Source organism: Coffea arabica, chromosome 2e (assembly GCF_036785885.1).
Source record: "Coffea arabica cultivar ET-39 chromosome 2e, Coffea Arabica ET-39 HiFi, whole genome shotgun sequence".
NCBI lineage: Eukaryota > Viridiplantae > Streptophyta > Magnoliopsida > Gentianales > Rubiaceae > Coffea > Coffea arabica.
Genome location: NC_092313.1, coordinates 7,147,006 through 7,163,604, shown reverse-complemented (window position 1 = coordinate 7,163,604; position 16,599 = coordinate 7,147,006). Strand labels below are relative to the sequence as shown.

The following is a 16,599-nucleotide window of genomic DNA, read 5'->3' as shown; positions in this document are numbered from 1 at the left end:
CCTGATAAATAAGACTGATACTTTCAGATGCATTCTTGTTTCTACTTTGGCGGTTTCCTAATGTCACCATCGCTGAATATGTGCTTCTGATTCTGATCTAATTTTTGCTTCATTGCCCATTTTCTATGAATTTTATTCTCGTGCAATGCAAGTTTTAGATTTGACATTAATATTATTGTTCCGTTGATATTAGTAATCCATTCTTTCTGATTATTAACCCAATTCTGAACTCGACCATCTCGAGCTCTCCCCCATCAATTTGTTATGAACTGCGGCACGGCACAGAAGTCCCCTGTGTTTTCTGGCAATTAGAAACTGACCTTTAGCGTCCACACCACACAAAACCCTCTGTTAATTTCAAACGTAGATAGCTTGGTCTTGCCTCTGTTTCATAGAAGAGTTGTTTTGTAACCAAAAGCTTCAAAGATTTCAACATCAGCAAGAAAAGTCCAGGGAAATTTTCAATAACGGTAATAATGATATCATGAGAGTCTGTTAAATTTTAGTCTTTAGATAGTACTGACACCAGTAATTCAACGACAAAAGATGGATCACATAATTGAGTGGGAACCATTCTGTATGTTGCGGGGGCATATTTTCTCTTTTCTAGAAGTTTAGTCGCAAACAAATTAACAAACACAAGTAACAAATTCTAAAAGTTTTACATGCAGAGAAAATTGAAAAGAGAGGGGAAATGATCATCTCACAAAATTCTTTTGGGCAATTTGAATTATTGAATCTGCTAGGTTGAATATGTGTACTGCTGCCATCCTGTCCATGTTGGAGCAGTGGATTTTGATACATGGTCACTTGCATAAATAATACAATAATATGACAACAATTTTTGGCACAACAATTTTTTTAGAAAAAAAAATAAATTATTTTAGTTTGAAATTTCGGATGTTATGGAATTACCAATATCCAATTTACCAAACTAAAGTTTGAATGGTAATCGGATATTGGTCTTGAAAAATCGATTCCTGAATTCTCAAAATTTTTTTTTACCAAATTTTCAATTACCGGCTGTTGAGTACCTCTAGATGCAATAATCAGAGAGGGCCTCTTAGATGGTGCAGTAGCGTGCTTATCTGATCTAGGAGCTTTTACATTTTTCTGGTCTAAGACACGAGGGGAGACGCAGATAAGAAACGAACCTATCTACCTGACAAAAACATTAAAAGGGCAAAAAACAACAAAAGATGTCTGGTTCTAATAATGGCCAAACTTTCATTTGGTGCAATTAATATATCAGGAATTCCACTCCAGCCATTTTTTTCCATTCGTGTTTTCCAAACTTCAGCTTCTACCAACTGTAGAATTGACTAATAAAACTCCTACCAATTTTGATTCTGCGCTCCAGTTGTGAATGATCAGTTTTTTGTCTTCATTTTCCTATCTCTTCATGGCACACTTTTTTTTCCCTTTCCTACGTTCATGGAAAAAATATTTTCCAACTCTAATACACATCTAACTCAGTCTCCGGCTCATAACAACTTGACAATTCTTTCTTTCTTTCTTTCTTGGAAGTAGAATAATCTTTGATGAAAATTACGAAAGTGTTAATGCAGGCGAAGAGGGAAAACTCTTCAGTATTGAATCGGGACCGTTGACTGGCTCCCTAATTCTGACTCACCAACTCAAATAAAAGACCCATCTGTAGTTATGATCCTAAATCCTAATAGAAAAAAAAACGACTTCTGACTTGTCCCGATCGTCTCAGGAAGGGATTGGCTGACTGCTAATACCAGTCTGGTCTAATTCTCCAAACTAATTTGCAGCTCAAGTGCTCTTTGGCTAGAACCACATAAGTGGTGGATAGAACATGAGAGTGACTGAGATTGACCTGTGAAGGCCAGCAAATTTGACAACTTTCATTTTGGGGGGGTTTTACTGTTAGTATTCAAGCTATAAAATTTGTTGTTTTTCGTATCACTTGCAAGAAAATATTCTGATTTCGCTGTCTAACAAACATTTCTTTGTCTGAGATGTTATGAGGTCAGTCCAAGTATGCATATATATGTAATATCTTCAGCTAACCCTCAAGGGGTCATCGTGTATAGCAACCAGAATTTGGAGTGGAGTGCGCACATTGGTGAAGAATCAACCTTGGAAAAATTTATAAAAAGAAATTGAGGCAGTAGACTCAACTTTGAGGTAGAAGAAGATGCTACATCTAGAACCTGCTGGAAAGGAAATTTATAATAGACTTTACTTATTTATTCATGAAATTGAAACCTCTGATGAATGATGATCTCCTCCATGGTGTATTCTTAATTGCGGAATTCTTAAATCTTAGAAGCATGCAAGTAAAACAACCACAGAAAAACGTGCCATTTTCACATGTCTAAAATGTCTTTTTCCGGTCAAATAGTACTATTTTACATCTAGAAGAAGGATTTCCCAGAAATTTCCCATTGCAAGCTATCAGCTATATTTAATTAGTACTACCAGTTAGAATCTCAGTGAAAGTATGAAGTGAGAAAACCCTAATAGATTTATATCATTGTCTTCTTTATACGTTTATTCAGTGGGATCTAAAAGAAATTGATGACTTTCAACTCGCGCAGATAAACTCTCCACTGGGTACGCAATGTAATTCCCATACAAGAAAGAATGCATCGAATTCCTTTGGAGTTACGGCATGACAAGAATACCTCTCGGATAAATGATAAAGAATATGATACTTAATTTATTGATAAATCTTTTATACACATCAGAAACCCATTAGGAAGGGAAGCGTGGTGGAATATTACGACTTTGGAGCATATGTTTTACGGGCATAATACTCATATTGTCATTGATACTAGTACTATATTAACTCCTAAATTCTTGGATTTGCTGTCCTAAAAGAAGATTCAGAAAAAATAGAAGACAAATTGAAAGGTTTTTCGAAATTCCAGTGACAAGCTAGTGAGGGTCAACGGCACAGAATCCACAAAAAGATGATTAGAAGCTGATGCATGGTACGCATACAGATCATAGTTCCTCCGTGGCTGTGTTTTAGCCTTTCTTATCCAATAATTTCAATCTTTGACTCCGAATGGGATGATGACATATTTGACCAAATGTCTAGCTTCATTTGAAACTCAGACTAGCTAACCGAAGAGGCAGCTCGCATGGTTCGGATTGGTTTACAGACCAAACTAATTCTTCCTTACATGTTAGAAGCAATATTTTATTCATTGGTTGAAGCCGTTATTCGGAAACACATTATTAATTTTTTAAGAATAAGAGATAATTGCAAGGCAAGACTTTATGCTACATATCAAATCATCATATGAACAAATTCATATCAACCAAAGTATAAATTGATTTGATGGCTATCATAAGTGGCAAGTAAATGACAGAGATTTCGACGGGAAATATTTTTTTTTTATTTTAATGCGTCAAGGGAGAGGGGACCCGGGCGATATCATATCAGTTAAAGCAACTTTTGATCTCGAAAATGTCCTTGATTTTTTTCTTTTTCATTCTCAACTCTCTTTTTCTCACTCTAATTGTCGGTTTTCTTTTTCTTTAAACTAACAGAAGAGAAAAGAAACACAAAAATTAGTTATGGACAACATCCGTAAAATGATTAAACAATGAAATCACATTTATGGCGCTCTCCTTGCAATTCATATGTGAATAAGAAGTTTCGCCAAGCAGACCTCGTTGAGGAGAGGTGTGGAAGCAGCAAGGTTATTAAACTTCACTTGGTTGCGTCTAATAATGGAGAACATCATTTTTCGTTTAGCCACGTATTTAGGGTGTCAGATTTGAAGTAATTTGGAAAGTCAGTAAAGGGATACGCTTACGTACAGAACTCCGTTCGATAAATGAGCAATGAGCGAAGTGACCCTGCAAGTGAGAACGAGATGAGACTTGTAAGCAGTGAACTCTCAGTGCATTGCTGAGGGTAGAATTCTAGATCCAGGTGTTAGATTTAGTCAATATTAGCCAGTAAATAAAATCCCATTTTATTTGGGATTCTTTGCTTTAGAATAGGTCTTTCGGTTTAGGAGTTAGTTAGCAGGAGACTCCTTATTTATTGTATTTTCTGTTTGTTTTGTACGGCTATATATAGCCTAAATATTTCTCATTCAATGACAGAGAATTCCTTCCACATTTTCTTTCCTCTGCAATACTCTTTACTGTTAACCTTTACATCTGGTATCAGAGCCTCGCAAGAGGCTCGGTAGGTAGAAGCAGCAGTCTTCTAAGGGAGTGCAGGCAACGAAAATAGCAACAGAGAGTGCCTTTATTCAACCAGCAGTGCCGAGATTCGATGGTCACTACGATCATTGGGCAATGCTCATGGAAAATTTTCTTCGATCAAAGGAGTACTGGAATGTGGTAGAAAATGGAGTTTCTGCAGCAGCAGAGGGTGTGACTTTAACTGAGGCACAAAAGAAAATTTGTGAAGAGCAGACGTTGAAGGATCTCAAAGCTAAGAACTATCTGTTTCAGGCGTTAGATCGTTCCATTTTGGAGACTATCGTTAACAAAGATTCGTCAAAGAGTATTTGGGACTCTATGAAGCAGAAATATCAAGGAACAATGCGAGTAAAACGTGCTCATCTACAGGCATTGCGAAAGGAGTATGAAATTGCTCACATGAAGGAAGGAGAATCTGTGAATGAGTACATTGCTCGTGTTCTTGTCATCACCAACAAGATGAAAGCCAATGGTGAAGAATTGAAAGATGTTGCTGTTGTGGAAAAGATTCTGAGGTCAATGACACCTAAGTTTAATTATGTCGTCTGTTCAATTGAAGAATCTAAGGATACAAGTATTTTGTCAATTGATGAGCTGCAAAGCAATTTGCTCGTGCACGAACAACGCATGAATAACACTGTACATGAAGAACATGCACTGAAGGTGACCCATGGAAACCAATATGCAGGACAAGGAAGAGGACGTGGGAGCTTTGGAGGCAGAGGCCGTGGAAGAAACAGACAAAACTTTGACAAAGCAACTGTGGAGTGTTATGCTTGTCACAAGCTTGGTCATTTTCAGTGGGAATGCAAGAAAGGAGTGGCCAATTTTGCTGAGAGTCAAGTGGAGAGTGAAGAACACATGCTGTTGATGGCGTATGTTGAAGAAAAGAAGCAACACAAAACAGACATGTGGTTTCTTGACTCTGGGTGCAGCAATCACATGAGTGGAAAAAGAGAATATTTTTCAGATTTTGATGAAAAATTCACAGATTCAGTGAAGCTGGGAAATAATTCAAACATGGTGGTCAATGGGAAGGGCAACATCAGGTTGGAAATTGATGGAGTTGTTAGCATTATCTCAGGAGTCTTTTATGTTCCGAAATTGAAGAATAATCTGCTGAGTCTAGGACAATTGCAAGAGAAAGGGCTGAGCATTTTATTCCAACAAAGGCAATGCAAAATATATCATCCTGACAAAGGTTTGATCATGAAAGCTAATATGTTTGCAAATCGAATGTTCATCTTGCATGTCATCTCTTTGCCTATAGCACCCACTTGTTTTAACACAGTCACAGAAGATGTAGCGCAGCTGTGGCATTGCAGGTTTGGGCATTTAAGCTTTAAAGGCTTACAAATTTTGCAGCAAAAACAAATGGTGGAAGGTCTACCATTACTTAAGCCGCCCTCGAAGCTGTGCAAAGATTGTCTTGTGGGGAAGCAACATCGAGATTCATTTCCAATGAAAAGTTCTTGGAGAGCATCTCAGATTCTGCAGCTAGTTCATGCCGACATTTGCGGACCAATTAAGCCAGCCTCGAATAGCAAGAAAAGGTACTTGATTACTTTTATTGATGATTTTAGTCGAAAAACATGGGTGTATTTTTTGGCAGAAAAATCAGAAGCTTTTAACATCTTTAAGAGCTTCAAGATACATGTTGAGAAAGCAACAGATATGTCTCTAAAAATGTTGCGTACGGATCGTGGTGGAGAGTTTACATCTCGAGAATTCAACAATTTCTGCAAGGAACATGGAGTGCAAAGACAATTGACAACTACATATTCACCACAACAAAATGGCGTTGCAGAACGGAAGAATCGGACTATCATGAATTTGGTTCGTAGCATGCTATCTGAAAAGAAAGTGCCCAAAATTTTCTGGCCAGAAGCAGTAAATTGGGCTGTGCACGTTTTAAATCGTAGTCCAACGCTGGCTGTAAAAGACAAAACACCAGAAAAAGCTTGGAGCGGGAATCAAGCCGTCAGTTCAACATTTCAGAATTTTTGGTTGTGTCTCCTATGCTCACGTGCCTGACAGCTCAAGAACTAAACTAGATGAGAAAAGCTTGAAATGTGTTTTACTGGGAGTTAGCGAGGAATCAAAGGCGTACAAGCTCTACGATCCTATCTCACAAAGGATTGTGGTGAGTAGAGATGTAGTTTTTGAAGAATGTGAAGAATGGGAATGGGATAAGCAACATGAATCAGCTGTTACTTGGGAGGTGGAATGAGAAGATGATGAAAAGGCAGCGACTGAAGAATCTCTTGTAGAAGAAGATGCTGCTAACACACGGTCAGAGGAGTCTCTTACCACTAATCAAGAAACTCCTCCAGATCCCGTGGAAGGGAGGAGTAGGAAGCAACCAACTTGGTTGAAAGACTATGTTTCAGGTGAAGGTTTGTCTGATGAAGAGGCAGCATTTTTTGCCTCATATACAGCGGCTGCCGATCCACTTAATTATAAAGAAGCAGTGAAGAATGAAAAATGGAGAAATGCCAAGGATGCCGAGATTGCAGCCATTGAGAAAAATGGCACATGGGAACTAATCGATCGACCAAAAGGAGTCAAAATAGTTTGAGTCAAGTGGGTTTACAAAACGAAACTTAATGAGAAGGGAGAAGTCGACAAGTTTAAGGCGAGGCTGGTTGTAAAAGGATATGCACAGCAATATGGTATAGATTACACAGAAGTGTTTGCTCCAGTGGGCCGTATGGAGACTGTTCGATTGGTGATCGCTCTAGCAGCACAAAAAGGGTGGGCTATCCATCAATTAGATGTGAAGTCTGCCTTTTTACATGGAGAACTAGTTGAAGATGTTTTTGTTGAGCAGCCGTGTGGTTACATTCAAGAGGAAAAAGAGGAAAAGGTGTACAAGCTGAAGAAAGCTCTTTATGGGCTTAAACAGGCTCCGCGTGCTTGATACAGCCGTATTGAAACATATTTCATGAAGGAAGGTTTTCAAAAATGTGATTATGAGCATACCCTTTTTGTTAAACGAAACATGGAGGGCAGCATGCTTATTGTAAGTTTATATGTTGATGATCTTCTTTTCACAGGAAATGATGAGTTGATGTTTACTGAGTTTAAGAACTCAATGAAGAATGAGTTTGATATGACTGATCTTGGTAAAATGAAATATTTCTTGGGTCTCGAAGTCTTGCAGAAATCAGGTGGAATTTTTATCGGTCAAAGAAAGTATGCTCAGGAGATGTTGCAACGTTTTGAAATGAGTCAAAGCAATTCTGTTCAAACTCCAATGGTTCCTGGTTTCAAGCTTTGCAAGGATGAAGAAGGAATTACGGTGGACAAGACTCACTTCAAACAACTGGTAGGCTGTCTTATGTATCTGACTGCGACTCGTCCAGATGTGATGTTTGCAACAAGTCTTTTGAGCAGATATATGGAGAATCCTACTCAGCTTCATTTACAACAAGCAAAGAGAGTGTTGAGGTATTTGCAAGGAACAACTGAGTATGGAATTTTCTATAAGAAGGGAGGAAATAATGATCTTATAGCATACACTGATAGTGATTATGCGGGTGACTTGGATGATAGAAGAAGTACATTAGGCTATGTTTTTCTCTTCAGTTCTGGAGCTGTATCATGGTCTTCTAAGAAACAACCTATTGTGAGTCTATCTATCACCGAAGCTGAATTTATTGTTGTTGCTGCTTGTGCTTGTCAAGCAATTTGGTTAAAAAGAGTACTCAAAACGCTGGATCAGACTCAGTAAGAAAAAAATACTATCCATTGTGACAATAGTTCTGCAATCGAGCTCTCAAGAAACCCAGTTATGCATGGTCGTAGCAAGCATATAGATGTTCGTTTCCATTTCCTTCGAGAACTTGCACAGACAGGTATGATTGAGCTAGTTCATTGCAATACTTTGGAACAAATAGTTGATGTGATGACAAAGCCCCTTAAGTTGGATGTTTTTCTGAAGCTGCGTACTATGCTTGGAGTTTGTGCAGAGAGCAGTATAAACTAAATTCTTTCAGCATTTAGTTTAAGGGAAGAATTGTTAGATTTAGTCAATATTAGCCAGTAAATAAAATCCCATTTTATTTGGGATTCTTTGCTTTAGAATAGGTCTTTCGATTTAGGAGTTAGTTAGCAGGAGACTCCTTATTCATTGTATTTTCTGCTTGTTTTGTACGGCTATATATAGCCTAAATATTTCTCATTCAATGACAGAGAATTCCTTCCACATTTTCTTTCCTCTGCAATACTCTTTACTGTTAACCTTTACACCAGGTGGCACTTAATTTGGCATTTTATACTCTATAATTTTGTGTTTCGCGAGCGAATGAGAAACATTTGACAAAGTGAGCTACAGACAGCCGTGCATTCTTCGTCTTGAGCACGGGCACGGATATTTGTTGGACTTCCAACTTTGATGATGTCCAGCCTGCAAGTTATTGGATGCCACAATTGGAGATTGTCCACCAGTGGCCATTTTCACACTGCAATTCCACATTGGACCAAGTTGGAGAAGTTGGCGAAATGAAAATGATCCAGGACAATGCAATAGACAAACCTATCAATTAGATTCAACTACATCAGCCACGTTGCAGAGAACAGATGTCGTCCCTCACCTACAATTCGAAGCTTTTAATTCTACAACTTCCACAATCCCACACACACAGTTTCAAGGGGAAGAAAGGTGAGGGACGAGAGTTGCTAAGGGGAAGTTGCAACAATAAAGATAACACCACCATTGGCCGTTAGCCACAATTCCAATAAAAGAAGATGAAAGGAGTGGGAGGGAGCACCGAACTCGGCTGGGGCACTAGAAATCCAAGGCCTGCCACCACTAGGTGTCAACACTAACTCTCAAATGGAAATTAAAGGATTAGTTAAGGCACAAAGTCGATCTTTTCAGAATGAAGCGCAAGCTATTTCTCCGAACAGATAAAGGTACAGAATTATCTAGAATAGGTGAAACTGAAATACCAAAATTCAACATGAACCACTAATCTCAAGTCGAAGTCCAGCAAGAGGGCACTAATAGTAACAAAAATTTGCAAAATCTGATTTTAACAAAATGTTGTCTGCTTTCATGTAAAACACCAAAACCTCTCACAAGCAGTCCTTCCCTAAACCTTAATGGCATACTTTCGCACAGGGAAGTACATCTCCTTCTTCTTCTGTCGCTCTGTCTTCAAAGAGGCCTACAAGATAAGACATGGGTCAGAAAACAGATCCCCAAGAGCATATACTATAACATTCACACACCATAATAGCAGAAATTAAACCACATAGTGGCCAGGGAATCAAACCCAGATGATGCCACGTGCAAAAGGATAAATAAGTAAATAGAGTTCATCTGCATCAAGCAAGTTAGCAACAAGTGCATGTAGTAACATAACTTGTAATCATTTAGTGGTGCTTAAATTTGTAATGCAAAACATTCCAAAACGTTCAGAGGCAATGAAGAAGCTTTCATGTCCGTTTCAGAAAAGAAAGTTGCTACTACTGCATGCGCTCACATGAAATTGCAGTTTGATATAGGCATATAATCCAACATCGACACCATTTAATGGTTCACAACCATCTCAATAGTCAATAGCCTAGAATGACGCTAGCACCCAATATAAATAATTTCAGCTAAAATGTCCAAGAATTAATCTTTTATATGCTGAAAGTGCAAATTTCCCATGCAGAAGAGGTTGACATCCATGCTAGGTTTACCAAATGACCTTTCATACTGTAGAAGATTATATGACATTAAGCTTTGCGCAAGAAAAGATCTAACCACTAAAATAAGAATAACCTCACGCTATTAAATAAATTTACCTGCTTCACCAGATTCTAGTTCACATAATTAATGAAGACCATCCACCACAAATGGATCCTAACAAAGGGAGAAATAAACAAACAACACATCCAAGGTATAAGCCACGAATTTTACCTGATGCTTGGTAAGACGTCTGCGGATAGCCCTTGTTTTCTTGGGGCGCAGGTCGAGGGGCAAGTATTTCTTGTTCTTGTAAGCCTCCCTAAGAGCAGCCTTCTGCTTTTGGGAAATTACAGTCAACACCTGGGCGATGGACAACCTCACTACCTTGCTGCATTGACAAGTAGATCAAATGATCAAATACTGAACATATATACGGAGCCCTTCAAGACAACTGAAGATTCCGTTTGAAACACAGTAATCCACAAAAGACGAAGAAACCTCAGACATTAGAACCTAGAAAGCACCAAACTACGACTTTCAATGGTATCCAAGGTAACTTTTCTTTTTTTTTTCCGGGTAGATATGTATTGCATCTCACAGCTAAATGCACAGATATGTTAAAATCATCCTGTAAGACCAGATATACCTAGTTCAAAGGACTCATAAGCATTTAACCACCGGCAAAAAAATGTAGACAAAAGGAATATTCAAATGCAAAATACACATGCAAAAGCTGAACATACAAGCATTCAGATCCTGCAAGACCTATCTCCTAATTAGACACAAAAGTAATCATAAAAAGCCCAAAGACACAATAACTATTTCTCAATTGGAATTCACATCCAAATAAATGACAAAATTACAGGAAAACATACTAATCAGAGAGTTAAATTGCCATCACGGAAGTTACACAGGTACAGTTCTATCCAGGAAATACATACATTTTGGAGAGTTTGTTAGGGGCACCGCCAGTGACCTTGGCGACGCGGAGAAGGGCGAGCTCCGCCTTGAGATCCTTCAACTGCGCTAGCAATTCCGTCTTCGACTTGTTACGAAGCTCGTGTACCTTGATTCTAGCTGTGCCATTAATCTCGATTAAATCACAGTGCCAAAATAAATCTTTCAGAGCAAGGACATTCAACATAAAAGCAATTCTGGAGAAGCAGAGTTCTCTAATGCTTACCCATGGCTTCGGTTCGAGGGAGACTTCCTTCAGAGGCTGCTCAGAAACCCTAGTAGTCCAAATGCAAGGGGATTAGGGTTTTCATTTTCGACGGCTGCAGTTTTATATCTGTGGTGCTCCAGCTGTAACTGGGTCTGAGCTTGAGAACTCTTGGGCCGAGTCCAGGTTAAGTCCTGGGCTGTATACTTTGCGACCATCTGTGGTCTATATTTCAATTTCCTCTAATCTACTTCAGATTTTATTTTATTTTCATTTTTTTAAAATTATTTTTCATCAGGAAAGAAATGGGATTTAAGAAGCAAGAAGAGGGAAGGATTTTTTGGTTTTGGATTTATACTCTTAAGTGTTATAATCTCTTTATGATAGGTTAAAGATTTTCCACATGCATGCATTTGTTCTTCATCTCTTAATTTACAATACAATAAATTAAAAAAAAAAAGAAAATAAAGGACTGGAGCTCCTACTTATTAAAATCTCTATCTTATCTTCTCTTCTGGATTGGGTTAGTTTTCACATCTGTGTAAATTTATAATTGTTTAGGCGGAAAAAAATATTTGTATGGAAGTTGCTTTCCTTTGTCTTTGGGATTAGGTCAGCCTTCTTTTTTTTTTTTTCCTCTTGATTTTTTTTTTTTTTTTATCTTTTTAGTAGGGGAAGGTAGAATTCATATTCTGTACTTTCTGGTTCTGAACCTTCTAGTCCAAGATTTCTGGGTCCTAGAAGACCATTGTAAATATACAAAGCGAATGCCCATGCACCTTTTTAATTATGGTCTTTTAAAGGATGTCAGCAGGCCAGAAACGCGAATATCTGACCGAGCAGCCCAAAAGACACAAGTAGTTTAATACCCTGCACACAGCAGTAAATTCTAGTATGTGATATGAAGAAAGTACATGCTCCAACGAAAAAGAAATACTGCTTATTGAAAGGGTAGGTTTGATAAAAATGAAGTTTTGAATCTGGAATCTGAAATTTGAATCCATTTAGTTATTGAATTGTTAAATACTAAATTTGATACATTTAAGTATATATATTATATTAAGTATTAAATGAATAACTTATTACTTACTTTTTAAATCAAGTTTTACCTAGAAAATTTAATATCACTTAATTAATTCAAATATTTTATTTTTTATTATCAAACGCTCTCAACATGTTAAGTTTTTTAAACCCATTAAATTTGAGTGCTGAATTGGATTATCAAACAATCCCAACTCTTCCATCAAAGGTACAAGTAAAAATCTAACAATCTTTCTAAAGGTAAAATCACGTTTTCTAGACTCTAAAGGATAATTTACACTTAAACCAAGAAGCCAGTTACCAAAATTATTGGATTTATGAGGTAGGTAGGGAAACCATATAGCGTTAACTATTCCTATCTCAGCGCCCAAAAATCGAAAAATAAGTTTCCTATCGTTGTACATCTTCCTAAAGAGACTTTGGTAGCGCATGACAAATTTGGAACAGAGATTATTGTTCGAATTGAACAACTCTTGCCTGCAGGCAAAGCGTAGGTGATTCAACCAATTCTCCCTAGCATATATGACAAACTAATCTCACATTCGTAAAAAAAAAAAAAAAAAAAAACCCCTTAAACTGAAATTGTAGGGGCTTTTGGGTAAAAGCGCCCTCCAAAAATAGGCGTATGCCGCTTATTGTGACGAGCACACGGTATTCTTTAGTAAAAGGCGAAAGAATAGTTCGCTTTGTGCTCAACACGCGGCTCCGTGAGCTTGTGAAGTTGGGCCAAACGTTCCTTTTATAGTCCTCCCACCTCCATTTACTCTCAATACCTAAGCGATGTGGGACTGTGGGAAGCGCAAAGAGATGTGGGACTGTGGACACGGAACTCTCAATACCTAAGAGTTCAATACCTAAGTATGAACTCCTTTTCTTCTGATTTCCTCCCCTGAAACATCAACATACTACTCAGCTATCTTCACATGGACTTACCGCATCTGCTCACAAAATTCTGCTTTTCACTGGGATCGTTCTGCTGCAATTTGCTGGTCTAACATTTTCTTCTTCAGCATTTGCTCAACGTGGTCTCAGTTCAGCAAATCAGCGGCTGCTTGATTTCTATAGCATCTGGGATTAGTGAAATAGATATTGGCAACTTGAGTTGACTTGCAAGCTGAAACGGCACGGAAACTAATACTACTAACCAATCTAACACTTCTAGCCTTAATTCTAACCTGGGAAGAAAGACTCTGAAAGAAAGGAAAGGTATACAAGACTTCTTCAATTAGCACTCGTAACGTGTACCTATAGCTTCTGACACTGGCATTAACAAAATCTAATTGAACTTCGAAACTTTTCACTTATATTAACTAAACATAGGGAAGGATTAAGTAAACAAATAAAGGGGCTAGAGAGACAGAGAGAGTAAATTCATTAGGGTCCGTGAATTTTAATATGGTACTGTAAATCGAGAGTAAACTGCATTCCAGGAAAAAAGGGAGAAATCTCGTGTTCTAAAACCAACCAAATGCTGTATGAAGCATGTTGCTGGTGAGGTGATTGGGATTTTTTTTTTCTTCTCAAGTAGTTGAAACTTGGAATTTCTTAAAATTATATCTGTCGTCAGCCCTTATTTAACTGCTCCCCTACCCTCTCAGTGGACTTTTTCCTCCAAATATGCAACAATGCACGTATGAACACTAACCATCCCATCTCATCTGTCCAGCAGGAGCCTTAAGATTAGTCGTTAATCCTAGTAATGCTAACTAATCATCTGAAAATGAGATTTAAAGTGAGTACCTAAACTCTGCAGTGACATATAATTGTTACTAGTGTTCCTAGTGATTGTCACCGCACTCAATCTTTGACTTACAGCGGACACTTGCATAATCAGATGATTAGTATGTCTAATTTATCTGCTCGAGCTCGAGCTCGAGAGAAAATGGATTGCTATTCCTTAACATCAGCGAAAATGGATTTGATTTAAAGGGTCCGTTTGGTCTTTGGTTGTATGATAGGGTCTTAATTCAATTTGTCATTGAGATGAGTGGGAAACATCAATGATTATATATGAGTGTTGTGATGAGGATTAACGTGGCATTAGTTGGCTAGTCCTTAACATCATCCTAAAAGGGATTGATTTGAGACTTCGCAAGTCAATTATTAAGTGTAGTATAATAGGAGTAGGAGCTCTTAATTTGAGTTGAGTGCAAAGCATCAATAATTATATATGGCTGATAAGATGAGGTTTCAGCAATGATTCTTGTTGGATGCAATAATTATATATCTTTTTTAAGTGCCCTTGTTAGTATTTCAATGAAGCTCTAATTCTAGTGATTAAATTCGGTGGTATATCAATCGAAGAAACGGTAGAGGAGGACATGACAGATCAATCAAAGTGGTATTTCCTAATTGTGACGAAAATTTGAATTTAAGGCCACCTAACATAATGCTGGTTATCAAGCTAGTTGAAAGCTCAAATACGAGAGACCTACGAAATAGAAGCCTTCAAAATGGGCTTTCACTTTCAGCTTTGTGGGTTAGATCGAAGATAATACTCCTGCAAAGATTTTGATCCCAAAAAAAAAAAGGAAGATTAAATCACAATCACGTGTAAAATTTAATCATATGATTATTTGACAGATATCACAATCGCGCGTAAAATTATAGGTCAATTTCCACTTTTAAAGAGTAGTTAGCTTGCTATTTTACTAATATATTCATATTTAATGTACATAGTTGTTAGAAAATTTTAAAATATGTTAGTTGCCTTCTAATGGTTCCAATTTGAAAAGTTAGATTGTTTGACAATTTTATTCGTGTTGTTTGTTTTAGTCAAACATATAACATTAACTAGATTAACTCTTGCATTGAAAAACTTACTCTAAGTTCCAAAAATAATATAGTAATATGTGTCTTTTACTTTGCACAAATGATCTAACATTAATAAGGGGTCTTTGAAGAAAGTATGAACAAAAAATAATTGTTGTAACTAGATACTCCTTCCGCGCCACTTTGATAGTCCTAATTCTTTTTCCACACAGTTTAAGAAAAAGTAGTTAACTTTGTTGGAACAATCAATTTAGGTAGCTATTTTTCTAAAATGCCCTCACATTAATTAGAGTACAACTTTATGGGAACTTGAATTGATGGTAAAAAAAGAATCAACTCCCCTTAAATGGGGTAGGTTTATAGTAACAACAACTTACATTGAATAAGGGTATTTTAGGAAAATTAAAGTACAACTACATTCTTCAATTGGAAAGTGGACTACAATTTGGGACAGACGAAAAAGAAAAACATGACTATCAAAGTGGGACGGAGGGAGTATTAACTAAATTTCTTAATCTGTGTGAATAAATAGTCATTAGCCTAGAAGTTGGACTCTCTTTTTTTTTTTCAAAACGGTAACTAGAAGTTGGACTTCTATGAGTCTTAATTTCTCTTTTTTTATAGAGTACTTCAGCACGATGAGCAGGTATAAAAATTGAGTTGACAAAATTATTGGAATTCAATGCTTTGGGTCATGGTTGGTTTATGGAAATCAAGGTGGTTGCAAAATGGCTACATCTCTGTTTAATGATTTGGTAGCAGCTCTTCTTTTGTCGCTTCTAACAATTCAAATTGATGGCGCAAACGCTGGACTGAAATCAAGGTGGGTTCGCTGAATTTCGGATGTGGTACGTCTAAAATTTGTTCCGGGTGCATCCGGACATAATTAACTAATTGCATGGAGTACTTGAGCCATTGTACTTTCACGATGTCGGCCTAGGTAAGGTGATGCACCCAATACAATAACCAATTACGCGGACGTTCTAATTATTAAAAACATAATTGCTTTAATATGATGGATTCCGACTCTAAGAATTAAATATGCACAGATAATCTTGGGGCTATAAGTATTTTATTTGTGGATTTTTTTTTTGGAGCTTTAGTATATTGTTCTATTTATTTTCTAGATTTGTAGTATCAAATATTTGTCCTCCAAATCTGCTTGTTTTTTGTATGATTGATGTAATTTGTGTAGATTTAATGAAATGAAAAAAAAGATTAAATTAAACAGAGAGAAAAAAATTATTAGTTTTCTTCCTCGCACTTTTCAAAAGGTACAGACAAGGGTGTCAATATGCGAGGGCCAAGAAGTCTTTATTTGCTTGTTGATTAGATGGAGGCGTAACTTGTTTGGATTGTGGTCTTTGCAGAAAAATTTTTACGTGTTTTCTGTGAATATAATTTTTAGTCACTTTTTGTACCTTATATATATTTAATTATTATAATATATTTTTATACAAAAATTTTTAAAAATAGCAATTCACACGAGGTAATTTTGGCATCTTATTAAACCATGGATCGGCGGGCCACTAAACAAGAATAAATTTTATTCTCTGAAATGTAATGTTAATCCTCGATAGATTTCGTGCCGAAAAGTTTGACTATAAATGCTATCGTTTGTAAAGGTATTCAAAAATTGTGTACACGATTTTTTTGGCCTAATTCACGTTGAAGTATTTAAATGTCGAACTTATAAAAAAGAAGAACGTTATGGTACTATTGCGCTTGTGAAATCACATTCAATTTA

The 16,599-nt window shown here is 37.0% G+C and overlaps 2 protein-coding genes and 1 non-coding gene across 3 annotated transcripts; 1 reads left to right on the top strand and 2 right to left on the bottom strand.

Moving 5' to 3' along the window:
- The first annotated feature begins 7,198 nt into the window (after positions 1-7,198).
- LOC140037408 (secreted RxLR effector protein 161-like) lies at positions 7,199-7,930 on the top strand. Its single transcript, XM_072081547.1, has one exon. It carries the CDS (start codon positions 7,199-7,201, stop codon positions 7,928-7,930), a length of 732 nt encoding a protein of 243 aa, XP_071937648.1.
- A 1,123-nt stretch (positions 7,931-9,053) lies between these two features.
- Positions 9,054-11,199, bottom strand: LOC113725537 (large ribosomal subunit protein uL29). The gene is made up of 4 exons (XM_027248756.2): positions 11,061-11,199; positions 10,819-10,954; positions 10,109-10,265; positions 9,054-9,368 (listed from the first exon to the last, which is right to left on the bottom strand). The coding sequence occupies exons 1-4, from the start codon at positions 11,062-11,064 to the stop codon at positions 9,294-9,296; spliced, it is 372 nt and encodes a 123-aa protein (XP_027104557.1). The 5' UTR covers positions 11,065-11,199; the 3' UTR covers positions 9,054-9,293.
- Positions 11,200-12,669: 1,470 nt separating this feature from the next.
- LOC140037418 (U5 spliceosomal RNA) lies at positions 12,670-12,785 on the bottom strand. Its single transcript, XR_011841323.1, has one exon. It is a non-coding gene; the product is annotated as a U5 spliceosomal RNA (small nuclear RNA).
- Positions 12,786-16,599: the final 3,814 nt, after the last annotated feature.